This window comes from Embiotoca jacksoni, unplaced genomic scaffold (assembly GCF_022577435.1).
Source record: "Embiotoca jacksoni isolate LCO1_2020_lvr unplaced genomic scaffold, fEmbJac1.0.p SCAF_45, whole genome shotgun sequence".
NCBI lineage: Eukaryota > Metazoa > Chordata > Actinopteri > Embiotocidae > Embiotoca > Embiotoca jacksoni.
In genome coordinates, this window is record NW_027185398.1 from 1872965 (window position 1) to 1899316 (window position 26352).

Here is a 26352-nt window from a genome sequence, read left to right on the forward strand (position 1 = left end):
GAAATACAAATGCAACTGCTGACTCGTCAAAAATGCCAGACTGCAGTCTGTCGGCTTCTGGTTTTCCTTCAGTGACTCTGGTCCCAAAAATAAAATATAGCCTCGATCAGATTCAGATTCGCTCTGATTGGTCGTTCAGCTCCACGAATCTGTGATTTATTCTGAATAATTTCACCAAGTTTTTTTTACCATCAGACGTCATCTCTCTCGATAACAAGTCTACGTTATTAATAATAATGTAAAATCATTACAAGGCCAGTTTTGTTCTCGCTGAGCAGATACAAACTGGTGGTGAGGAAGTGAATCGAGTGTTTTCGATTCATAGCGAGAACATTTATTCTTTATTCTCCTTTATTTGAACGGTTAGTTAGTTCTTAGTTATGGAAATAGTTCAGCAATTATCCTTCTTTGCCGTCCTCTTCCGCTCAGTTTTGATTTTACTTTCTTTCTTTTTTTTTTAATGAACAGATTTCAGTAAAGGAGGTTATACTCTTAGGGTAACACACGCATACACACACACACACACACACACACACACACACACACACACACACACACACACACACACACACAACCAAAACAACAGCAGAAACAACATCCATGAACCAGAATGTGTTTGTTTAGGTGCGAATCAGCTCTGTTACTGCTCTCACACACACACACACACACACACACACACACACACACACCAGCAGCAGCAGTAACACTTCCAACTGTCCTTGTTTGTTTGTTTAGCTGCAATTATCACTCTCACTTCTTCCTGGGATGGACAATAACACCATCGATTCTCCCCCCCTGTGCGTGTGTGTGTGTGTGTGTGCGTGTGTGTGTGTGTGCGTGCGCAGGTGTTATCAGCACTCTCTCTGCCCTGGATCGGGAGGATAAACCCGAGCACAGCGTCGAGGTGAGACTCCTCATAAACAACATTTTTCACCTTCCTTCAGGTTGATGCCGAAACGGAGAGAAAAACAAATCCTGCCGCTCGGCGACGCATCCGAGGTTCAGCCCGTCGATAAATCCATAACAATGCACGTTCAACAGGCCGTCGAAGGGCTGATTTGAATACAGCAGGTACAGATTATAGCGCTTCTCCGTAAGGCTTGACTTCTCGTGTGCAGAAAACACGGCGTCGTGTTGGGATGTTTTAATCTGGTTTTAAAAGCAGCAAAAAGATCCGACTTTGAATTCAAAGTAAGTAAAAAGTGTGTTTTTGAAGTATCGAGCGTCACAGAGGACGACATCTACATTCACAGCAGAAGTAGCAGGAGGTCGACCAGGAACGTTTCCTCAGCTGGAAACACTTTCCCCTTTTGTTCTTTCTGTGAGTTTTAGTATTGATCAGGAAAAAAAAAGAAAAAAAAAAAACAAAAAAGCTGCCTGCTCGACAAAAAGTTTTTGGCCCCAAAATGACCTCAAAAACTTTTCTTTATTTTATTTTTTTTTTTTTTAAATTCCAGTGAACACGGCATTAATGTACCGTCTAATAATCAACGTATTTTATTAGAGCCAAACTTGTGGGTCAAAATTTTAGTCTTTACTTTTGAGAACTCTGTTTGACCCCGAAAACTACAAAAAATAAAGTCTCAACGCCCTCTTTCCCAACTTTCCTCTGATCACGTCAGCGTTCCTCTGCGGATTCACTTCACACAGCCCCGTTCATTAATTAATTCATTAACTTAACCGGGCTGGATTAATTAGGTTTTGATCAAGGTCGTTACATGGATGGGCAGGATTTTACATTTTCATATTCTTATGCAATCTGCACATTCATTTCTCGATCAATCATTAAAGTCTGTAAATGTTTAAAAAAAAAAAAAAAAAGGTGAAACGTTTCGTTGATTATTGAAACAGTTGAAGGTTCATTTTCTGCACATCAGAGTAAATATAATTACTTATCTGGGTTACCACGGTAACCATATCCAACCGAGAACTTTGACGGCCGAAGTGGAGAAGGGCTCCGCGTGAACAGAACTATTTTTTTTCAGGTGTAATTCTGATATTTAACCCTCTCAGGTGATCGTGTCCGATAACGGATCTCCGTCTTTGCGCTCCACCGCCACCGTGGTGATCCGCGTCCTGGACGCCAACGACAACTGGCCGAAGTTCACCGACAAACTCTTCCACGTGAGGCTGCCGGAGCAGCGGCGCGGCACCGGCGGGCGGGAAGCGTGCCGGATGGTGGCGCGGGACGACGACGAGGGCGCCAACGCCGCGGTGACCTACGAGCTCCACGACAACCAGGACGAGCGCTTCGACGTCGACCCGGTGACGGGCGTGGTGACGGCGCACGGAGACTTCTGGCCCGGGAACTACACCATCCTCACGGTGGGTGTTTTTCTGAAACGCAGGTATTTCAACAGGCTGGAGTTCGACACTTTCTCCGAGTCGTCGAGCTTCATTAGTGCGTGTCGAAGGTGCGGAAGACGCCGACGACCCGACCGAGCACAAAGAGGTTAAATTAGCCCGAAAGGCACCGACGGCGTTCATCAGGGACTGAAAGGAAACATCAGCAAACTCTTCTGCTTTTCTTTTTTGTTTCTTCATAGGTCATGAATCAGGTTTTATTCTGAATGGCTTTAAATCCCATTTAAAAGTAATAAACCTCTGACTGTCTGTCGGTACTTTAACACATCCTGAGCCAAAGTCTATCACTTTCTGCCTGGAGGGCAAAGTGCGTTTATTGGGATCTATTTTCAGCGGCGGATTAATTCATGTCTGGTTTTCTAGAAGTATTTTTAGCTTTGAATAAACACAAAATACTAATATTTATATATTTAAACTCTCATTTAAAATCTTCGTTTCCAGATCAAAGCGACCGACCAGGGCAGCCCGCCACGCTCGTCCACCGCTCGTCTCGACATGGAGTGGGTCGCCTTCCCGCCGCCCTCCGCCGAGCCAATCACCTTTGAGGAGCCCCACTTCACCTTCGCCGTCATGGAGACGGAGCCCGTCACTCACATGGTGGGCATCATCATGACGGAGACGCACGGCCAGCGGTGGTTCGACATCGTGGGTGAGTGAACACACACACACACACACACACACACACTCACACACACACACTCACACACACACACACACACAGTATTGATCAGGAAACTTGTTTGTTTGTGAAAGAAAACAGTAAAAAAGTTCAAACTCTCAAATGAGGTTAATGATCTCTAGAAGAGGACAAACGATGGGTAACGATACTATTTATATTTATTTCTACGGGACGCTCAATTTGACAAGAAAATAATGGTGCAGGAAAACCGAATCGGAGAAAGAAACTCTTTCATTCCCAGAGCAACGACTCCTCGTCGATCACAGAGAGTCTCTCCGTCCGTCTCGGCTTCTCGTGTGACGTTAAACTCCCGCAGTCCCAGAAAATCAGACTTGCCGATCACCGTATTGCCACTTACAAGCGAAGTTGCTGACTTGTAGAGGAGAGTCTCTACAAGCAGGTTTCCCGTCATCATCCATCCTCATAAGGCTCCGGATGAACTGCAGACGATTTGTTTCTTTTCTAAAGGTCAGCAAAAGTGCCGCGACGGCGGAGGAGATTAGAAGGACGAACGATACGAGGGTGTGCGTTGAAGGGAAGAAAGTTGTTCTGTTTTTTGTTTTTTTTAATTATTTTTATTGATTTCTTTGAGAGTTTGTCAGTGTTGCAGAACTTCTCTAACTTACAGTTGTTGTGTTTGTATAGAAGGAGAACGTGAGTAAAGGAAGGAGCCTTTGGTTTCTCGAACAGTGAAGTCAGACTGTTGGTTCGTAAACTGCTGTTCTGGCGTTTTGGTCGTCGCCATTTAGCTGTTTTTTGGAGCAGGAAGTGACCATATTTGACCGAGCTGGAGGAGGAGCGAGCAGGTGGATCTGCCTCGATCTGATTGGGAACCTGAGGGCACTAGGCCCCGCCCACCTCTAGCAAAATCCTGGCCCCCAAAAACAGGCCTTCTTGAATCTTCTTTTCTAATGAATGAGGGATTATTTTCAGATGGACCTCCAGAAAACTAATTTGTAGGAGTGACTTTAGCTAACAACACCGAGATAACTGATGGACACATTTTATTCACTTTGGATTTGATGAGAGAAGTTGAATGGGAGTCTATGGAGCCGGAGGCTTTTTGGAGCCGACCTCTAGTGGCACTTTCTGGTATTGCAGCTTGCTGACGGGTGTATTACATATTTTTTGGCGAGATACCACGCTGTTTTGTTCCACTTGTGTGTCTAGAGGGTCTCCATGCATGTTTTCTATATTATGTTTTAGCATCAGACTCCACTAGCGGTGCAGAAAATATCTAGATGTGACATACAGACATACAAATGTACAAAAAAAACAAACCCAGAAGGGAAAATTAGATGCTCAGAAATCAGTTTAAAGGACCATTCGAAATATTTTTGTCCCAAAAGAAGTTAATTCAACATAAAGTAGATCTGACTAACATCTGCCTCCCTTTGTGTTTATAATTGTACTCCTTGTGTTTGTTGGTTAAACCTGCTGCTGCCTGTCAGAATTAGTTATTTTTAATCTCCCTGTTATAAACAACTCGAGTTTAAAATAAATTAAAAAAAAAGACATGAAAGGAAGATCACGGTGACCAGCAGTGAACGAGAGAGAATTTTTTTGGTGCTGGAAGCTCTGAAGCTCCAGGAAAGGGGCTTTGAAGTGATTGTGAAGCTGCTTGTTTTATTTCTGTTTGAAAGGTAGCTGATCGTTTAATCCGTAGAAAAGACACTTTAAAAACAGAAACCCAGACTGGAGAGGTTCTTGTGCCTTTGAGGGAAAGTGGCTTCGACTGACCTCGCTCACCCATCCACACGTTTATCCTCACTTTCAACCGGTCCGAATGAAGCTTCCTGATCGGCCGGTTATGTATTTTTGTCGTGTAAATATGTGTAAATATTCTGTTAAATAACCACTTATTTTGTTGACATTTGCTTTAAAGCTTCTCTGAGGTTTCGTGCGGAAATATTTCATGAGGGATTTTTTTGTTTTTTTAATGGTGAGAATAAATGCTTAAACATATACAGACAGAAAAAGATCAAATTTTGCCATCGCAGAAGGTTTGAAGTGTCCCTGAAGTGATGGTGGGGAGGGGGTGGGGGGGGGGGGTGGAGGAGAGAGAGGTGAAAAAAAAAGGTCTGGGTGTCGGCGGGACGTTTTGACTCTGTGAGGATGAAACAGTGGCGCGCCTCCTCTCATCACCTGCCAGATCACCGCAGGAGGGCTGGCTGCTCCTCCTCCTCCTCCTCCTCATCTTCCTCCTCCTCCTCCTCATCTTCCTCCTCCTCCTCCTCCTCCTCATCTTCCCATGAAAACACTTTGAGTTGAAGTGGAAATCAGCCCTCTGAGTCCGGAGGTGTGTCTTCGTGTCGCATCGCATGGAAAAAACACATTGGGTGTGGGGAGAGGGGTGGAGGGGGTGGTGGTGGTGGAGGGGGTGGAGGGGGTGGTGGTGGTTTTGCCAACCGTTTCCTGCCAGGTGGGGCGGCGTGAGCAGGAGGAAAAGACCGAGAGCTTTTCCTCCTGCTGGGTTCGAGCCGTGCCAGAGCTCAGCTGAGCTCAGCAGAGACCAGAAGGGAACGTTTTCACTCGTCTCCGATGCCGCCGGACGTTTTACGTCAGCTGACGTTCGTTCTGTCACGAAGCGAAGGACTTAATCACGCTAAGCACACACGACATAGGCTTCCTGTAGCCTCCTCTACGAATAGATGCCACGTTTGGTTTTCATTTTCCATGAAAGTCTCTTATGAGCCAGAAAGAAGTCTGACTGCTGTGTTGTTGTTGTTGTTGTTGTTGTTTTTGCAGTACTTTAAAATTAATTTCTTTGATCAGTTAATGAAACAGAAATGTCACGCCTCATTAATTGGATCTTCTATTGCATCAATAATTCAACCAATCAGTCGCTTCTTATTTAAAGTGCAGACTCCCAAAACACAAAGCAGTAAAACAACATGAAAACATCATACCAATGCATGGAGAGGAGAGGAGCTGCAGTGCATCATGGGAAGTTTTTCCTTTCCACATTGAGGCTCTGTAGACAGAGGGTCAAGCAGGAGGTTGGTTTTGATGATTGAATTTGCATTAATTAATGAAATTTCATTTGTCATTGAGGCTGTAATAGAAGAATTCTGGATCCTGACCCGTCTGTGCTGCTTTCATGAACTCTTCCCTCGCTGGATGAATTTGCGTCTCGGTACAGAAAGTGCTGCTAAAACAGAAGCTATGAACCGTTTTTTTTTGTTTGTTTGTTTGTTTTTTTTCTTGTTTGTTTTGCGAGCTGCTTGACATTCAGGTCTGGAATAGAAAGTCGGTGTGTGCTGCTGCTGCCCGGCTGATACAGCAGGACTCTGTCGTCGGCGTGATGCCGCCGGCTGCCGCTTCCCTGCATCACAGGAGATTTGCATGAAGTGGAAACCAAATTGTTGGACGGCTTTTAAATTTACGAGCCTTGTTGGCGGGCCGCAGGATGCCGCAGGGTGATTGTGGTTTTTTTTTTTTTTAGATAGGTCAGCTGCAGTGTTAAACATATGTATAGCTTATATTTCCTTGTTTTGTATTATCAGATATGAAAGCGGCTGTATTACATTGTTGGCAGTTTATTTTTTTTGTCAATCAAAGTGGCGAGCGGGAAGGTTCATAATTTAAATAAAGAATAATTTATGTGTAAAAGTTGTTGATATGTTGTAGAAATGAAATTAGAAATCTGTGAAGTAAAAGCAGACAAAGTGAAGAGGATGTTAGTAAATTGGAGTAAAAAAAAAAAAGGCATATTTGTTTGTCATGTTAGAGCAGCAGAGTAAATGTAGAAGTTCAGTCCTGTGTTGTTGTGTTTCATCAGCCAGTCTGAGTTTTCTCCCTGTGGTCAAAACTCAGTAATTATCACTGATGGCCTGTCAACCGTCAGATCAACCAATCCTCCTCTTCCTCGTCCTCCTCCTCCTCCTCCTCCTTCTTCTTCTTCTCCTCCTCCTCCTCCCCTCATATTTCTGTTTTATGTCTGTTCCGCTCCATCCGCGGCCGCTCTGCCGTCGTGTACCTCTGACCTCCGTCCCGTCGTTGCCAGATGAGGGCTGTTGTGTCACAGGCTTCCTCTCCTACGCAGATACCATCGTGTATTTACTGCTCCTCCTCCCCGGCGGCGGAGCCCTCCGATGGCCATCGCCGCTCTCCGGCTGCGAGATATCCGGGAGATACAGATGAAGATTTCCTTCGTTGTCAAAACAACTCGAACACATCCTGCGAGTCTGAACAACAACATCCCGCTGCGTTCAGAGCGACGGCGCGTCGAGGAGCGGGAGAGAATCGCTTCTCCGCCGTCCTGCGGCGGCGCTCCGGTGACCTGCGTGTCGCGTCGCAGCTGGACGCGATGCGGTCGGGATGCGGGTCAGCGCCCGCCGGTCCGAGGCCAGCGGCCCCCTGCAGGAGGACGAGGTCTGTCGCCTGCAGGGGAGGGTTGAGCATCCGAAAGGAAAAGTTTCACAAACTTCTTGTTTACAGTTGAAAGAGCGGTTAGCGGTTAGACGTGTCCATAAACAACATTATTTGACTTTAGCCGAGAGTCAACACGTCATTTTATTTGTTATCTCTCACGTTCCTATAAATTTCGACATTATACGAAAGACTTTCTACATTCCTCGAAGATGTTCTGTTCATTCAGCTTAAGCATGAAAGTTGCCAAAAGTCTTGATCTTGGAGAGAAAAGAAAAAGGAAACTTTACTCCCAGTATCAGCTTTTTCCAGAACTTTCACCTGCATCTCACGACCTTCTTCAGCAGGAAAAAACAGAGAAATCTTCAGAAAAACACAAGAACTTTCTAATTCGACAAACTTTTACTTGAATAAAATATTACATATATTTCATATATATTCATGTGTAATTGTTTCACCTCGTCTGGGTCTTTAAAAACAATTATAATCAAGCAGCACTTGAAGGTAGAAATCCATCTGTGCCTGAAGTGCTCGCAGATCAGAGCTGAGGAACCTTGATGAGGCGCTGTGAGGTGAATATGGATCATTTTAAAGGACCACAGCCAGAAAGAAATCATTTTTAATATAAGCTGCAGTCTAACACTTTTGCAGCATTTATCTCAAAGAAGCGTAACGAGAAATGTAAATTTTTTTTTTATATATATTTTTTTTTATTAATACATCAACCAATCACAACATGTCATAAGAAAGTCAGAGACTTCAAAAATATGTTTAACCGCTCTGCTTTTTATTTGTATTCAAAATAATATTAGAAAAATTAAAGATCTGTGAGTTTACAGCAATAAAAAGCAGAGAAAAAGAGCAATTTCGAATGTTTATGCAGGAAAGCAGAGAATATTTGACACGATAATGATAAATCAATTATTAAAATTGGACAGGAGTAACTTTCTATCGATCTACTAATTGAGTCGTGGCACCTCTGGGCGACCCGATAGCCGAGAGTTTTCCCGGGCAGCCGGACCTTTTATTTCCTGTCGTTCCTCTTTTATCATTTTCTGACAATAAAATGCCCTAAAGAAATCATCTTTAATCTAGTTAACAGCTTGAAATACCACCGAGTGCCACTAGAGGTCGGCTCCGGCTCCATAGCCCCCTAGCGGCACTCGGTGGTACTGCAGTTTAAGGCAATTCCGCTAAATGTCCCAGTTTTTCCTTTTTCTACCGGTTCGTCTGTGACTGTCTGCTGGTTTCAGGGTCACCGGATATCCTTTGAAACTCAGTTGACGTAGAACAGATAAATGTGGCTCAGGGACATGTTGCTCTGTGCGTCCTCCTGCTGTTCATTTAACCCCTTTTGCTGAATGGATAATTGTGTTTTCCCACTTCACCTCGACCCCGCTTCTCTTCTGCTCTACGTAACGCTCCCTTTCACGACATACATGCATTGTGCCACACGATGAAGACGGTAAAATCAAGGCTGGCCTGTTTAAATGACTGACGGGCTGCTGGAGACGCTCGGCTCGCCTTGTTGCCGCCGTGAACCTGAATCTTTTTTAGTAAAAGATGCTTCCTGCGCGGCTTGCTCCCGGAGGAGAGAGGAGCCTCCGAGCTCGGGAAGGGATCTCATTTCTGTCCCGGAGATGATCAGCAAAGTGAAAGATTGCTCTGACGGTACATCGTCCTCCTCTCTGTGCCGAAGCTGCGTCGGAGTCGTACAGGAAGTCAATCCGAGGGATTTAAGAAGATCAAAATCGGTTTCACGAAAAGCTGTCGATGTGGCTGGTTCGTCTGCCGTGTTTCAGCTCCATCATTAAAGCCTAACTGACAGAAACAGACCCTCCAGATGATCCAAATTATCAATCGATCGGGAGCCAACAGAGTCGTTCGTGTGTCGGGAGAAATAAGGGAAATATGTCGGCGCTTTATCTCACTTCTTCTCTTTCTTGGTATATAAATGCAAAATTTAAAATGAAGCAGCAGCGTGGTGCAGCCTCAGGCATCACATAGTAAATAAAAGTGCATATGGGGTGTGTGTGTGTGTGTTTAGCTCGTTGCAGGATGGATATCTTAATAAACACCATCTGGCTGAGCAGGCATGAGGTTTACCTTCCTCACGTATGTACATGTAACCTGCTGAGAGAGAGAAAAGACACAGAGCCACAAAACACAAGGACGGAGCAAGGTAAGGAGAGAGAAGAGGAAAGAGTGGAGGAAGGAAAGGAAAGGAAAGGAAGGAGGGAAGGTGAACGAGATAGAAGCAGATGGTCAGAGTGAGACGGAGTGAACAGTGTGTCGCGGGTGATTTGTGACCGAAAGAGCGAAGACAAACGAACACGCTTAAATCAGGACGCGTTGAGGATGAAGCAGCACGGCGATCCGATTCATAAGAAACCATTTCATCCTGCAGCCAATCAGGAAACACCAGAGAGGATTGTTAAAGTCCAACCAAACACACTTAAATGCACACACACACACACACACACACACACACACTCTCAATTTAAGCTCATCTCTCTGTCTCTGTCTCTCAGGCGGCGACGACCAAAAGGACTTCGACATCCAGAGGAACGCGGGAACCATCTCTATCGCCCGCCAGCTGGACGCGGCTCGCCGCTCCAACTACAACCTGACGGTGCACGTCACCGACGGCCACCACAGCGCCACCACGCAGGTCAGAGACCGGAATTACACTGCAAAACACATAAATACAAAAACAATTGAAAAAAAGAGTGGATAAATATGTTCCCAAATAACTCGTTTATGGAAAAAGAAAGTCAGGACCAATCACAAGTAGTGCTTCAAAAATATCAGCAAATACCGGATGAAAATAAATATATAACAAATGAGAATATTTTTTGACTGTTTATTTTCTTCATGGTTTGTTCACCCAGTCTTGGATTCAAACCAGAGATTCCCAAAACTTCCCATTGACCTGCAGTGGAAAATGTGTTTGAGAAGGAACTCGGACTCCCTTTGGACCTCCTTTATGTCCACCAGGGATCCTGAACTTAGTGTCTTCACATCAAACTCATTCCAAACTATACATTTTTTCAGTTTATTTACTACCAGAAATGGGAAAGCAGCTTTTTGAAGCGCCACCTTCCATATTTGATGTCGTTCACGCTGAGCGTCAATTTTCTATAATAAAAAAAACCCTGTTGTCTTTCTGTCTCCGAACTGCAGGCCTACGTCCGTGTGCTGGACATGAATGAGCATCGGCCCGTCTTCCTGAAGCCGCTGTACGAGGTGAGAGTCTGACACGTCTTTATTTGAGCTCACAGGTGAGTTATTACGGCGATAAAACACCCTAAAGGACGTCGTTCACAGATAATCATCGGCGAGCCTGCTGTGAAAAGCATCCCATAATCACAAGTCCTCAAGCATTTTTTTTTTTTTTTGAAAGAGTTTTCTGGAATCAGTATCTCTCAAAACTTTTTCTTAACAGTTGTAGTAACACTGAGAAAAAAACATAACATTTTAAATTTGTTGCCATGGCGTCGGTTGCTTCGCTGCAGTTTGAGCACCCTTTTTCTTTTTTGCAAAATTGGCACCGTTTAATCTGTAAAGGACCGAAAGTCGTACAGATGTTTGTAACTGGATTTCTTTGATACCCAAGAAACTTAAGGACAAAACAAAAATGATCTGCCGGGAAGTTAACGAACATCATTCATTCATCAATCATTTTTGTTCACTAAATATTACAGGTTTTAAAAGGAACGGCCTCCATGACCTGTTTCTTTTCATCTCCTTACAAACATCTTTTACTTTCCGTGCCATTTTGCTGTCTGAAAACCAGCTAAGTCATTCAACTTTAAAAATGCCTTCCCTCTTGCCTGTCCTGCATTACTTCCACCCCACCCCCCACTCTCTGAACCCTCGGGGCTACGCATCTTTTTCTGGATTTCCTCGATAAGATTTGGTCACGCAGTCGCACAGAAAAATTCTTTTTTATTTTTAATGTCCACCCACTTAGAAAATCTGTTATTTTTTTCCCCTCACTGCTGTTTCCTTTATTGCCGTAATCAACAACCTCTCCGGTCCCGTCCAGTGGGGAATTAAAGCTGTAACAGAACAATTTCTGCTCCTCAAAATGTTTTCCATCCTCAAAACCAACTTTTAATGAACACAAAAAATAATGCTACTGCTGAAATTTGAATTGGGTGTGTTTTTAAGGTGAGGGTCCCCGAGGACACGTCCCCCTGGAAGGACATCCTGCAGATCAGCGCTCAGGACGCCGACGCCAACAGCAAGCTGCTGTTCTCCATCCACAGCAGCCTCCACCCCGACAGCACCAAGTTCTTCCACCTGGACCCCAAGAGCGGAGTCCTGGTGATGACGGAGGAGCTGGACTACGAGATGATCTCTGTTCACACGCTCATCGTCATGGTAACGATACGGCCACAACAGTACACTTAAACTAATACGTCTCAATTGTCATTTTCTCATTTTGATTTAAACAGTAATGAATAAGGGGGATGATATTTAATGATTAAAAAAAAAAAGGAATATAAATCTCGAAATGTTTTATAAATAGCTGTATTTTTAATTTACATGTAATTTTTTGTCATTAGTACTTGAAAATGACTTTAAAATGTGTTCTGAAAATTCAATGACTTTATTTAAAAAATAAAAAGCCAACCATTTAAATACACAAGATGCATACGATTTCCATTCTTTTAATCGCTGTATAAGTTAATAAAAAAGATAATAATTGACTTTCCATTCATTTATTTTAACATTAGCCAAATTTTCTAAAAAAAAATAGCAGCAACAGTAAAACATACATCCGCTCCTCAATATTTTATGCTTTAAACAGATTTTATTCGAGGATTGTAACTCTCACAGTCGTCAACCCCCAGAAACTCTTTTAATAAGAAGACTTTAACATTTCCTCGCTCCTCCTCTCAGGTGCGTGACCAGGAGATACCGGTGAAGAGGAACTTTGCGAAGGTGGTGGTTCACGTGGAGGACTGTAATGACCACACACCGGCGTTCCTCAGCCCCCGCTACGAGGCCAGCATCTCCAACCTGGCCCCCACGGGCTCCCGGGTCGTCCGGGTCAAGGCCCTGGATAAGGACACGGGAAGCAACGCAGACATCAGCTACTTTCTGCACTCCGGTGAGCAGCACAGGGAACGATTAGCATCTTTTATTTATGCTCGCTCCTCTTCGGCTTTAATTCTGCTTCACACTCACTTAGTCATACACAGTCACATCTGGGAGCCCCCCCCCCCCCCCCCCCACCCAGATGTCAGACGCTCCAGCGAGGCAAAAGGTTCAAGGTCACCGTGACGACATCCGAAAGAAGCGATTTTTCCGTTTAGGATTTGAGTTTCGACACTTCGGCCCTCTTCTCGTCTCGCCTTTGCTTTCTCACATCGAAACCTCGTCTTGACCTGCCGAGAGATCCGTAATAACAGCTGAGGCCCGCAGCTCGGGCAGCGGCGGGGGGTTCATCCAGCGGATGTTGCTGATCATGTGTGATCAAAGCCTGCTTGGAAATAAAATGTGTGACACACACACCCTTAACCCCCGACCGCTGCAGTGGAACAAATTATGCCTACTCAGCGTACTTTTGACAGCAGAGAACATCCATCTTTGCAATTATTCCGTCTCAGATTTGGCTTTCATTAATTCTTTTGTCTTTAAAGGGGAAAAATGTGTTTGAAATTGGCCAACGGGGTGAGATAAATGTCACTGTTTCCCAGAGCGGCTTCACTGCTGCAGAATGAAGAAAATCACACTTTTATCTCTCAAGGTTGATCCGAGAAACAAACAACGTCATCAGTTTGTATTTTAAAGTGTAAAATCACAGCTCGGTTTCTAAATGCTTTACGATTACAACAGAACATTCAACAAAGCAAAACAAATGTTAAACAAACACAAATAAAAACATAACGAAATGCAGCGACCTGACAGTATAAGTTAATGGATGGTTTAGTTTAGTTTGATCAAAAAGGAAAGTTTAAAGCTCAGATTTTTGGGTCTTTGACAAAATGATGATGTTTAGAGAACCGAAAGATGAAATTTTATGCATTTTAAAGTAATTAATCTGTGTTCAACATAACGTCCTTTCTCCCTGCAGGTAACACCGACAACATCTTCTCCGTAGATCCGGAGCTGGGCTCCATCAGTGTTTCCAAACCTTTGGACCTCCAGCCTCAGGACCAGTTCCACCTCACGGTGAAGGCCACCGATCAGGGCTTCCCGCAGCGCAGCGACCTCTGCTCCGTCCACGTCCGCGTCCTCGTCTCCGACCAGACTCCGCCCACCTTCCCGTCGGACGAATACCTAACGGAGATCAGCGAATCGAGCGCCCTCGGTAGCCCGGTGGTCACCGTGTTGGCCTCCAGCCCTGCCGCGGTGCATTATGGGATAGAAAGCGGCAACCCAAACGGGACATTTTACATGAATCCTTACACCGGGTTGATATCAACCCAAACTCACCTGGATTTTGAGAAGCGCGACTCCTACAAGCTCAAAGTTACGGCCTCCACCACGGCCGGCGCCGTTTCCCGGACGGTCGTCCACATCTACGTGATCGATGAGAACGATAACGCTCCTGTGTTTCAGCAGCGCGAGTACCTGGGGCAAATAAGCGAGGCCGCTCACATGAACAGCATGGTGATGGGAGAGAGGAACACTCCTCTGGTCGTTCAGGCCTCGGACGCAGATCGAGATTCAAATTCTCTGCTGATGTATCAGATCCTCGAGCCGGAGGCCCTGAAAGTCTTCAAGATAGACTCCAGTATGGGCACCATCTCTTTGATTTCGCCCGTCGACTTCGAAGCCGAGGCCGAGTATCACTTCACGGTGCAGGTGAAGGACTCGGGGGAGCCGTCGCTCTACGCGGCCGAGCCCGCCGAGGTCACCGTTCGCGTCCTAGACCTGAATGACTGCCCGCCGCAATTCGCCGCGTCGGTGTACGAGCCATCCGTCATCTTCCCGGCTGTCGCGGACGCAGAGGTCGTGCGCGTAGCGGCTCGTGACGCAGACTCGGCAGTCACGTACAGCATCACTGAGGGAAATCTCCACAACGCCTTTTCAATTCACCCCAACACCGGAGTCATCACCGTGAGCAATGCGTCTGAATTCATGTCGTTTTACCAGCTGGTCGTCAAAGCCTCAGATGGCCTCTACAAGGACTCGGCTACCGTCAAGGTGAATGTGACAAACGTAACAGCGAGCGACCTCGGATTTGATCACGAAGTTTACACCGTCAGCGTCACCGAAAACCTAGAGACGGTCAAAACTTTGGCGGCACTCAAAGTCGCGGGGTGTCACTTCAACGAGCCTCTTTCGTACGCTGTCGTGAACCCGATCGGGAAATTTTCCATTTCCCAGACATCCGGCGTGCTCGAAACCACGGGAATCCCGTTTGACCGAGAGGAAAAAGATGTTTACGACGTAGTGGTCAAAGTGCAAGACATGAGGACGCCCCCCAGAACGGCTATGACCCACGTCAAGGTTTTCATCGACGACGTCAACGACAACGCTCCACAGTTTCTCAACTTGCCTTTTTCGATGATGATTTCCGAAGACTCCGAACCGGGCGATGTTTTGTATCAAGCGACCGCCATCGATAGGGATTTGGGAGAGAACGCATCCATCATGTACTCGCTGGAGGAGGACTTCGACCTCTTCAGGATAGATCCCGATGTAGGCGACGTGTCCCTTCAGAGACCTCTTGATTTCGAAGCCCTGAATAAATACATGTTGACGGTCTTGGCCGCCGACGACGGCGAGCCCAGTCGCAGTGCCACGGCTCAGCTCAGCATTCAAGTGAGGAATCGAACCAACCCGGTTTTCCAAACTCTTCTCTACCCGCTGAAAGTTCCCGAAAACGTTCCCCCGTTCACGACCATCCTGCACGTCCAGGCCAGGAACCCCGAAGGTTATCGGCTCATCTACAACCTGGAGGAGGAAAATGCCTCCAAACACTTTAACATCGATTTCAAAACCGGCGTGCTGACCGTCACCAACCCGCTCGACTACGAAAGACAGACCATGTACGTGCTGACGGTCCGAGCTACCGACTCCGTGACCGGAGCTTTCTCGGAGGCCTCGATCGAAATAGAGGTGGAGGATGTGAACGATAACGCGCCGGTTTTCTCACAGCAAGCGTACAGCGTGGACGTCGCTGAGGGGCTCCCGATCAACACCTCTGTGATCCGGCTCTCTGCCTCCGACGAAGACTCTGGAAGAAATAAAGATTTTACCTTTCAGATGGTTAAAACAGACGGAGACGAGGCAGATTTCTTTGAGATAAACCCTCGGAGTGGGTTGATTGTTACCACACAGGTGCTGGATCACGAAAACAGAAAGCACTTTAATTTGATAATTAAAGCCATCGACAACGGGACTTTACCTCTCAGCACCGAGGCCGTCGTTTTTGTAAATGTCACGGATGTCAATGACAATCCACCGGACTTTGTCTCATCCGGCTACAAAGCCACACTAGATGAAATGGCAAAGTGTGGGCACATTGTCATCAAAATCCAGGCTTCAGACCCAGACGCCGAGGACCTGAATAACCTCAAGTATAAAATCCTCTCGGGGAACGAAGGCCGGTACTTCAACATCAACGAATCCTCGGGGATCATCTCCTTTTCTAACGTCTGCAAGAGGAATCTGGATCCTTTCTATAACCTGACCGTGGCGGTGTCCGACGGCGTGTTTCAGAAAACCGCACCGGTCAATATTGACATGATAAACAGCAACAGGCACAGTCCGTACTTCAAGCAGAGCCTCTACGAGGCGGAGCTGGCTGAAAACGCGGAGGCGGGAACTCGCGTGATCCGATTGGCGGCCATCGACCCCGACGACGGGCCGTACGGCAGCGTCGACTACACCATCATCAACAAACTCGCCGACGAGAAATTCTCCATCCACGCGGACGGGCAGATCGTCACGACTCAGCCGCTGGACAGAGAAAACCCCACCCAGAGAGTCATAGCAATCAAAGTGATGGCGAAAGATGGCGGCGGGAAAGTGGCCTTTTGCACCGTCAAAATTATCCTGACGGACGAGAACGACAACGTACCTCAGTTCAAAGCATCCGAGTACCAGGTTTCCATCCAGTCCACCGTGAATAAAGGCGCCCCGGTCATTCAGATCATGGCTTACGACGCCGATGATGGCAAAAATGCGGACGTCACCTACACGGTCGACGAAGCCGAGGAGGTCACGGAGGACATCATCGAGATCAACCCCTTCACCGGAGTCGTGAGCGTTAAAGAGAGTCTCATCGGCATGGAGAACAAGATCTTCAATTTCAAAGTGAAGGCTCGTGACGGCAGCCTCCCTTTTTACAACTCCACCGTCCCGGTTCAGGTGAAAGTCGTCCCTCCCGAGGTCGCCCTCCCGAAGTTCTCAGAGCCCCTCTACACCTTCTCGGCGGCGGAGGACGTTCCCATGGGGACGGAGATCGGCTCGGTGAGGGCGGACTCGAACATGCCTCTCATTTACAGCCTGGTGAACGGGAACACGGTCGAAAGCAACAAAGACAAAGTGTTCAGCTTGGACAAAGAGAGCGGAACCTTGCTGCTGCAGAAGACCATCGATCACGAAAAGACCAAGTGGTACCAGATCGACGTGATCGCCCAGGGCAACCACAACGGGACGGACGTGGCGTCGCTGGTTTCGGTCAGCATCCAGGTGCAGGACGTGAACGACAACCAGCCGGCGTTTGACGCGAGTCCCTACAGGGCGTTCCTGGCCGAGAACATGCCGGCTGGAACAACGGTCATCCAGGTGAGACGAAATACGTTTCTTTGGAAATATTTGCAACCGTGTGATAAAGATAGTGAGTTTGATGAGCATGAGGTCCGATGTGGTTCTACTAAAGGCTTTTAAAAGATGTCTTTCACACACACCTTGAAGCCTCTTGTGAAATTAGCCCACCCCCCCCCTCCCAGACACTTTTAAATACCTTTGCATGAATTGAATGTTGTCTGTTTTCTCTCTATATATATAAAGCGAGACTTTTCTTTGGAATTAAATGTGAAGAAACGATACTAGTTTCATCTGTAGGTGAGTTTCCGCCTCAGAAACGTTTCTTACCTGCATTTTGGGTCTAAATTAAGTTATTTACCTCCAGAAATGTCCTCATGAGTGGCAGAACTTTCTGAAGGTTCACAACCGTTTTGGGTTAAGCTGTCTGCCAGCCGCCATTAAACAATATCAGAAGAAGAAGAAGAACGCGTAGATTAATAGTGAAATAGTTCAGAATGAATCTTTACTAGATGTACGAGCCAAATTATCAGGAAGACGGCACAAAAGCGTTTTCCCTAAATATACTAAAGTTTGAATTTAACAACCAACTGCACGTTTTCAACCGCCAGGTAACCGCCAACGACCCGGACACGGAAACCAACGGTCTCGTGACCTACAGCTTGGAGTCACTGCCCAACGACACGGCGTCGGACATCTCGGCGGTGTTCTCCATCGACGGCGAGAGCGGCTGGATCACGGCGGCGCGGGAGACAGACTGCGAGGCGACCCGGCTCTACAGGTTCAACGTGCTCGCCACCGACCACGGCGGCGACGTCAAGCTGTCGTCCAGCGTCCTGGTGGAGGTGATGGTGACGGACGAGAACGACAACCCGCCCAAGTTCTCCGAGGACGTGTACCGCGGCTCGGTGGAGGAGAACAGCACCCCTTACGGACCCATCATCTCCATGACGACCACAGACGCCGACGTGTCCCTGGAGAACCGCCTCGTGACCTGTTACATCACAGGTGTGTATTCACGAGTCGCGCCACTCACTTGTGACCTTGCATTTGTGTGTGTTTATTTTTTTACATGAGCTCGAATGTGTTTATCAGCGAATTTACTGTCCCATTGAAGATGTCACGGCACAGTGGGATTTTTTTTTATTCTTCCCCGAGATGTTAATAAGGTGAAATGAAATCTATGTTAATCGCCCTCAACGGAGTCCCGATGTTATTCAGCCACAGATTAATCACAAAGAATCAGCTGACAGGACGAGAATACCAACTGGATGCCCCGCAGCTAACAACAAAAACAAAAGCCTCGAATTAATGCAAATCCTCTGTTTTCCCCAGACGGTTAAACCACTCTAAAGGAGCTCTCTGTCACAACATTGGTTTTTGTAAGTGGGGAGTATTTGCTTTGGAATTATTTATAATGGAAGGGTTCGGCTGAGGCTCGCTTGTCACAAAGAAACAAAAACAGAAACAAACGTTGGATATTAAAGCCGCGCACCGGCAGTATGATTGACGTGAGGATTTTACTTATTCAGGAGAGTCCTGAGCCGCTTCACGAAACCATAATTCGCAATTCATCACTGGAAGTTTTTTCATCAAGGCTGCAGCCAGGATTTATGAAATAACAACGCAACCTACAATTTCTTTTGACTAGTGACCCAAAAAAAGATTATAAAATGGTGCAATATGTTTGTTTTTTGTGTTTAACATTTCTTTTGTTTAACTCTGCACAGTCACATAAACATCCAGATTTTATTTTCTAAATTCCATTTCAGAACTTTTGTACTTTGCAGAATTGACAAATTTGAGTCTAAATAATACAAATTAGACCGAATAGAAGTTATTAGAATAAAATAGAAGAATATTTGTGTGCAGCTGTAGAATTTGGTGTAAAACTTCCCGATTCTTATACAACCCTGTTTTTTGTCATTTGAACCCAAATTTGATTCTGTAAGACGTAAAATGAAAAGTTTTCTCTTCATATTTAAGGTAATGTTTACCTTAACAGTGAAACTTCTATAAAAGAAATTGAGCCTCGTTTTTTTAAGCCTAAATTTAAATTTAGAAACGAGATAACCTTCTGAGGTGTTAGAAATCTTGTGTTTAGTGATAAATGATCTCTATTTGTCCTTTTTCTTTTTTTACCTTTTACCCAAAAAAATTCCACCTTTTAATAAACGAATGCACCGAACGTTGATGTTCCACTGTAGGAAAGTCAACGCCAAGTTAAAACCAACGGTATTCTTCATTTTGATGATCTAAATGAGATTTCGGTGGCTTTTCTGCAGCGCTTCCGATCGCTACGCGTTTGATATTTTGTGAGCATAAACATCAGTTACGGTCTCGGTCTCTGGAAACTCTTGATTAAACTTCAGAGCGTGACGTCCTCCTCCTCCGCAGTAAGTAGCCTTTAATAAAGTCCGCCTGCAGCTGTTTACATCATCCGTAAGATCCACGCTTCTCCTTACAGATCTGCCGGCTGTTTGTGAAACGGTCGCATTTCAGTTAGTGCTTAGTCTCTCCTGACAGCTGCAGAGAAACGGCCTCCTGCTTCAGTTAACGGCTCCATCTGCACGCGTCACCTGTTCTAACAAGGTGTGTGTGCGTGTGTGTGTGTGCGTGTGTGTGTGTGCGTGTGTGTGTGTGTGCGTGTGCGTGTGCGGAGACCGACTGTGATGCAATCTGCCGCAACAATGTGCAGAACGACGTCGAGATAACAAACAAAAAAGTTTGATTGAGAACAAGAAACAGTGAAATGCAAAGTAGCCAGGTGAGTCAGGCTCGTGTTGGAATATCCGCATGATGCAAAACAAAAAAGAAACATGCGAGGACGGCAAACGGGAAAAGTTCTTGAATTATTCAGGAACAACAATGGCAGCGTTGTTCAGTATCAAACACGCTGCTGCCGGATTGAATCAGAGCGCTGGGCATTTTCAAAATACCTTTTTTTTTTTTTTTTATGAAGCAGAAAGAAAGTGAGAAACTTTGAAACTCTCCGTCTCGCCTCCAGACGGAGACCCGTCGGGCCAGTTCGCCATCGTGCAGCTGGACGAGGGCGAGTGGGGTCTGATCGTGAAGGAGAGTCTGGACCGAGAGACCAAGGACAGATACGCGCTGAAAGTCACGGCCACCGACGGCAAGTTCGAGGCCCCGATCGCGGTGGACGTCCACGTGTTGGACATCAACGACAACAGTCCGCTGTGTGAGCAGGTGAGTTCGTGTTTCTCTCTCCGTCTCTGAACTGCTGCTTTCCTTTTGTTTTTGTTTTGTGTTTGTCTTTTCTGAAAAACACTCTGCCAATTCAGACCCTGATTGTTGTTCTTATCCCGGCGTCCTCAGCTGGTGTACACGGAGGTGGTGACGGAGAACTCGCCCCCCGGCACGTTCGTGCTCAAGGTTTCGGCTTCGGATCCGGACGTGGGCGCTAACGGCCAGATCTCCTACACGCTGCACGGTCCGGACGCGGACAAGTTCCATCTGGAGCACCGGACGGGTACGAGGCTTTCGGGTTTTGTTTCCCCGCTAAGCGAGTGTTTGACTCGGTCGATGTCGTCGGCGCTCCGACGGGAGACGAAAACATCTCTGTTGCCTTTTCTGTTTTCCCCCCCATTTTTCAGAGGGCAGCTCCCCGACATCCATCACACTTTATTCCTGTCATAACATCTCTCGTCTCGCGGCTTCACTGCCGCATGGTTGCCTGGAAGGTATCAGACAGTCGGCCGCTGGGCAGAGACCGATGTCCAAAATGTCCCTCTTTCATTCCCACGTGCACACTGAAGACTGAATTTATTGTACAACATGCTAACATTAGCATGTGAGAATGATAATCTCAGTGAGCGTGCTAACATGAGGCCTTTTCCTCCTGAAACCCTTCCACCAAACTTTACACGTTTGTCCAGCTTCTCGTCGCCATAACAGAACATTTTGATAAATCCCAAAACTGCTAATAAATAAATTATAAAAAAGCTTTATAATAAATTTGGTTGTTCATTGAAACAACCAAATTTATTGAGTAAATGAGATTAATTATTATTCTGGTGATGCGAGTTAATAGATTTAAGTTGCAGCGGGAACTACTGCGCTCACACAGTGCAGTAAATTAATGTAATTATATTCATCATATACTTCCTTTACAATTAAATATATTTTGATATGAAGATATGTAATTATATCTTTAAGTGTAAACTTATACCTCGGAAATTAAATTTGAGTTTGTCTCGTGGCTGAGTGTTTGTGTCCTCCCGTCCCCCCGTCCCCCTGAAGGCGAGCTGTTCACTCTGGCCGTGCTGGACCGCGAGAAGGTCTTCGAGTTCAACGTGGCGGCGAAGGCGACGGACGGCGGCGGCCGCTCGTGTCAGGCCGACATCCTGCTGATGGTCCAGGACGTGAACGACAACCCGCCCCGCTTCTCCTCCAGCCACTACGAGGTCACCGTGTTCGACAACACCACCGTCCGCACGCCCGTCGCCGTCATGTACGCCAAAGACCCCGACACAGGTGAGTCGTCGTCGTGACTCTCAGACATCGAGGGCGGGTGGGACACATCGGGGGAGATTTACAGCACAATAAATCTCCATCGTAATGTTTCTGTCAGAGCAGAACATGTTGTGACACACCCTCCGTCCTGGTATCTGCACGATTAAAACCTAATGCACGGGCTTGTCTTTGTGTGTGTGTGTGTGTGTGTGTGTGTGTGTGTGTGTGTGTGTGTGTGTGTGTGTGAGAGAGTGTTTTTTCTTATCCCGAGCATAATGAAAGACTAAAGCCGTTCCTAACAGAGATTTTGCTTTCTGAAACTCCCACCTGATTCCTGATATGTTGTCATTCCAGCCGTGGTAATAATCATTCGCCTCGCACTGATTTTTATTTTTAACCCTTAAACCACCGCGAGCGTTCTCAACACACCACTCATCAGGTCGTTTCTTCACACTTTTAGCTTCTGTTTTTAGTCAGCACACAATCTGTTTTTAAGGAGCATAAAAAGGTTTTATTCACTAATATTTTACATTTTAGTGTTATTTACCAAAACAATTAACAAAATCTGTGTTGTTGTTTTTTTAAATGTTTGCATGCTGCAGTTTTTAACATCCAGGTGTGCTGCAGCAGTCGTGTTCTTCGGCTTGAGTACATTGGCACAGCGCCATGTTTCAACCACGAACTATTGTTAGTGTAAAATAAAAAGGAAACTCATTCAGTATCATGTTCAGACTAGTGTTAATGAAGTCATCGATACAATCAGACTTCACACACGAACACTATGTTGGTTTGAATCTGTTTTACATGTAAACAAAAAGTGTGTGTGTGTGTGTGTGTGTGTGTGTGTGTGTGTTGTTATTGTGACCACGACAGCATAAGGGGAAAACCAAATCTAGAAAAGTACCCGTTACCAAAGTTGAGTCTGTAACATCAACAGAAACGCATCTTTGAATAATCGTAGTTTACACGCTAGATTAGATACAAAATGCACAAAGAACATATTGAGACGCACACACACACACACACACACACACACACACACACACACAGACACACACACACACACACACACACACACACACACACACACACACACACACACACACACACACACACAGAGAGAGAGACTGTGAACAGGTCCGCCACTCCTTCAGATGTGCAGCAGCTTGTCCTGAAGACTTTCTCAGACAACAATGACTCACAATCATTTTTCAAAGAAATGAATCGAAAAACACTTTGACAAGCTGGAAGAAAAAAAAAAAAAAAGACTCGAAAATAAAAACTGCAGCCATCAAAACGAAACATAGACAGAGCTGTGACATGATGCAGGTGTATAGTCGGTTTTATTCAGAAGGAATCACAGAATCTGATTCCTAACGCGGCTTTAAGAAACACGAAGTTAAACCGGCAGAGCATCGAAAAATCCAACATTTCAGTTTTAGAAATGTTGACCTTTAAATCACAACATTAGTCATCAATGTCAATTAATTATTAGTGATGATCCTAAAACATTTGAACTCTTAAAACTAATCTGTCTGACTGACTCAGCCTGATGATCAATAACTATCAATCACCATTAATAACACCAATAACCATCTTTCACCATTAATAACATTAATAACCATCAATCACCATTAATAACACCAATAACCATCAATCACCATTAATAACCATCAATAACCAACAAGTTCTGTGGTTTTGCAGATCGTCACTTTGCACTTTTCACTTTTTTGTTTTATTTTTCTGTCTTTGAAGAACCTTTTTCTGTATTTATGTTACAAACCTCCTCCAACACCACTTCGTCATTCATGACTCCGGTCCGTCCCTCCTAATCAGAGCGCTTTTATTCTCCCCGCTCAGCTGCTCACATCCACCTCCACCTCCACCACCTCCTTCATCCGCCAAAACGTTTCAGTTGTTCCCTCGAATGTTATTAATCTCGGGAACCATCTCTGTGTCACTCGAGCACACAACGTACGCCCGAGCATTAAGATCAGATGATGATGTGTCATCATTTGCGTGTCTCGTATTTTTTTCCATCTGATTAACAGAAGCGAGAAACCAACGTTTCCACTTGTCCTCAAAATAATAAATATCTTCATTAAAACTTCAACAACTCCCGCTCAAAAAAAACCCGTTTGTCGTGTCCTTTTGTCAAAATAAGTGTTCTCGCACGCAGGTGCTTTTTTATTTCATCAGTAGAAACAGTTTCACTCACACGATACTTCACTAATTGTTTATCAATGTTTTTGTAAAAGTCTCTTCAAAGTCTGAACAGTTTTTCATCTTTATGGCAGAGTTGAAAGTTACATTTTGATTGTTATTTTTCCTCTGTGCTTTGACATCATGAACACACCTCGTTTAATCTTGATGCGGTTTTCTATAACAGTCATAATTTGGTCTTCCTGTCAGATGAAAGAATCCAGGTGTCACCTGGCAACTCGTCTGTCAGTGGCTGAAACTAAATGAAACCACATATTAAAAGTGCTTCTGCATGCTTCACCAATTGACCTCTTTGATTTTAAACCACTCTGGACAGCTTCCACAAAAACTAGTTTGAAATAATTAAGATAGAGAGAGAGGGAGAGAGAGAGAGAGAGAGAGAGAGATACTTTATTAATCCCCAAGGGGAAATGTGTTCGCTACAGCAGCATGTATAGATACAGGAACGAAATAAAATAACAGTAAAAAATAGTAAATATAAAAATGCACAGTATATACAGTAAAATAGAATAAAATAAAATAGAATAATTAAATTAAAACTAACTAAACAATAGTGCAAAGTTTTTTGTTGTTGTTTTTTTTAATATTTAAACAACCAAGAAAAACAGACAACGGTGTTATTGTTGTGTGATGGATTTTGCCAGAGGTGAGTTATTGTACAGTCTTATTGCAGTGGGCAGGAATGACCTCCTGTATCTGTCCTTGTTACAGCTGAGCTGATTATATATTATATCAGCTTATTTATGTGCAAACAATATGGATATGTCAGCTAATTCTAACATTATATAATCAATCAGGAGTTAATTAATATTTTTGATTGAATCAATGTGACTTGTTAATTGGAAGAAAAATGGATGAATTAACCGATTAAAAATGATGAATTCAGGGAGCTGAACGGCCTCCTGCAGCCACAACTTTTATTTTGAAGGTGTCAAACATCTTAACGGTCTCATTTCTCTGTGTTTGTGCTCCAGGGATAAACTCGGAGGTGAAATATTCCCTCCTGGCCGGCGACGGCGGCTACTTCTCCCTGGACGAGTTCTCGGGGATCCTGCGGCTGGAGCAACCTCTGACCCCCGACGCCCCGCCCTCCTTTGAGCTCAAAGTGAAGGCCACCGACCGCGGCCTGCCTCGCCACCTCTACTCCGTCACCACGGTGACGGTGGACGTAGTCTCCCTGGACGACTACCAGCCCGTCTTCCTCAGCTCGGAGTACACGGCCCGGCTCCCGGAGTCCTCGGCAGTCGGGTCGGAGGTGCTGAGCGTCTCGGCGCTCACCAGGGACGGCGGCGGGCCGGATCCCATCGTGTACCGCATCGCGTCCGGAAACGAGGGCGGCCACTTCCTGCTGGACCCGCAGACAGGTCAGAGTTTTAATATTAATATTCTCACCAAAAAACAACTTGAATTAAAACTGGAAGCAGTGATATGCGGGCTGCACAATCTACGCTGCACGTCGGCGGAGGGAGTATGACATTATGTATGTATGACATGCAATGCCTCTAGTTACTTCTCACTGTGAGGAGGTAACTCTATTGTCTAGTGCACAATGAAAAAAAAAAAGTCTCTTTTGGACTTGAAGGGTGGGGGTTCGATTTCCCCCTTTGTTATGACTTTAAAAAAAAAATCATACTATAGCATGTCATCCAAATTATGAAAAAATAAGTCATATTACAGCAAAAAAGTGACCTAAAAGTCCTTTTTGGGTCACTTTTTGGACGACATACTTTAGTATGACTTTTGGGTCACTTTTTGGCTGCCACGCCACGGGCACACCGATCAACGAAAACAAATTATTTTGATAAATTTTAATTCCAAACATGTTGTGAGTGCACAGACTAAATTTCAAGTCGGTCTGACAAAATCTGAAGGAGTTTGTTAAAGTACAACATGTGTGAATCGCCAAAAATGGCGACTAAATTCAAAATGGTGGACTTCCTGTTGAGTTGACGTAATGGTGCAATGTAACTTTTTTGTACATCTGGGTGTGATACACATGTCCACCGAATTTCGTACATGTAGGTAAATGCAGTCGCCGGGGCCTCTGTTTAGGGTGCGCTAGCGAGCCATTTGGCCACGCCCACTCGCGACTCTACTAAAATATGAAATTTATCGCCGGGAGAGACGGGTGTACCAACTTTCAGGAGTTTTTGAGTATGATAAAGCCGGCAAAAATGTAGTTGTTTATGGAGAATCATAATAATCGCTTGAATAAGAATAGGGCTTTCGCACCTTCAGTGCTCGGGCACTAATAATAATAATAATCATTTGAATAACAATGGAGCGTCGCACCTTCGGTGCTCGGGCCCTAACTAATGTGACACCAAAGATTATTTCTGGTGTTTTTAAAGTGGTGCTGCAGTGATTTTTTTTTTTTTTTTTTTTTTGTACACATGAAGGTTTGTGAACAAGTATTATTAACAGTATTAACGATGCAGCAAAATTCGCAGTCAGAAATTAGCCACATCATTTATTTTTTCCAGATGTAATAATTCACATTTGTTGACAGA

The 26352-nt window shown here is 45.2% G+C and overlaps 1 protein-coding gene across 1 annotated transcript in view; it reads left to right on the forward strand.

The window, feature by feature from the left end:
- The window catches only part of fat2 (FAT atypical cadherin 2), an 89066-nt gene that overhangs the window by 23106 nt on the left and 39608 nt on the right, over positions 1-26352 (forward strand). Inside the window, exons 4-16 of the mRNA XM_069169445.1 lie at positions 846-904; positions 2014-2325; positions 2806-3013; positions 9946-10085; positions 10598-10660; positions 11588-11800; positions 12323-12533; positions 13500-17167; positions 17758-18154; positions 20154-20353; positions 20483-20636; positions 21407-21640; positions 24817-25206. Coding sequence (XP_069025546.1) covers positions 846-904; positions 2014-2325; positions 2806-3013; positions 9946-10085; positions 10598-10660; positions 11588-11800; positions 12323-12533; positions 13500-17167; positions 17758-18154; positions 20154-20353; positions 20483-20636; positions 21407-21640; positions 24817-25206 — 6249 coding nt within the window. The remainder of the gene's footprint in view (positions 1-845; positions 905-2013; positions 2326-2805; positions 3014-9945; positions 10086-10597; positions 10661-11587; positions 11801-12322; positions 12534-13499; positions 17168-17757; positions 18155-20153; positions 20354-20482; positions 20637-21406; positions 21641-24816; positions 25207-26352) is intronic.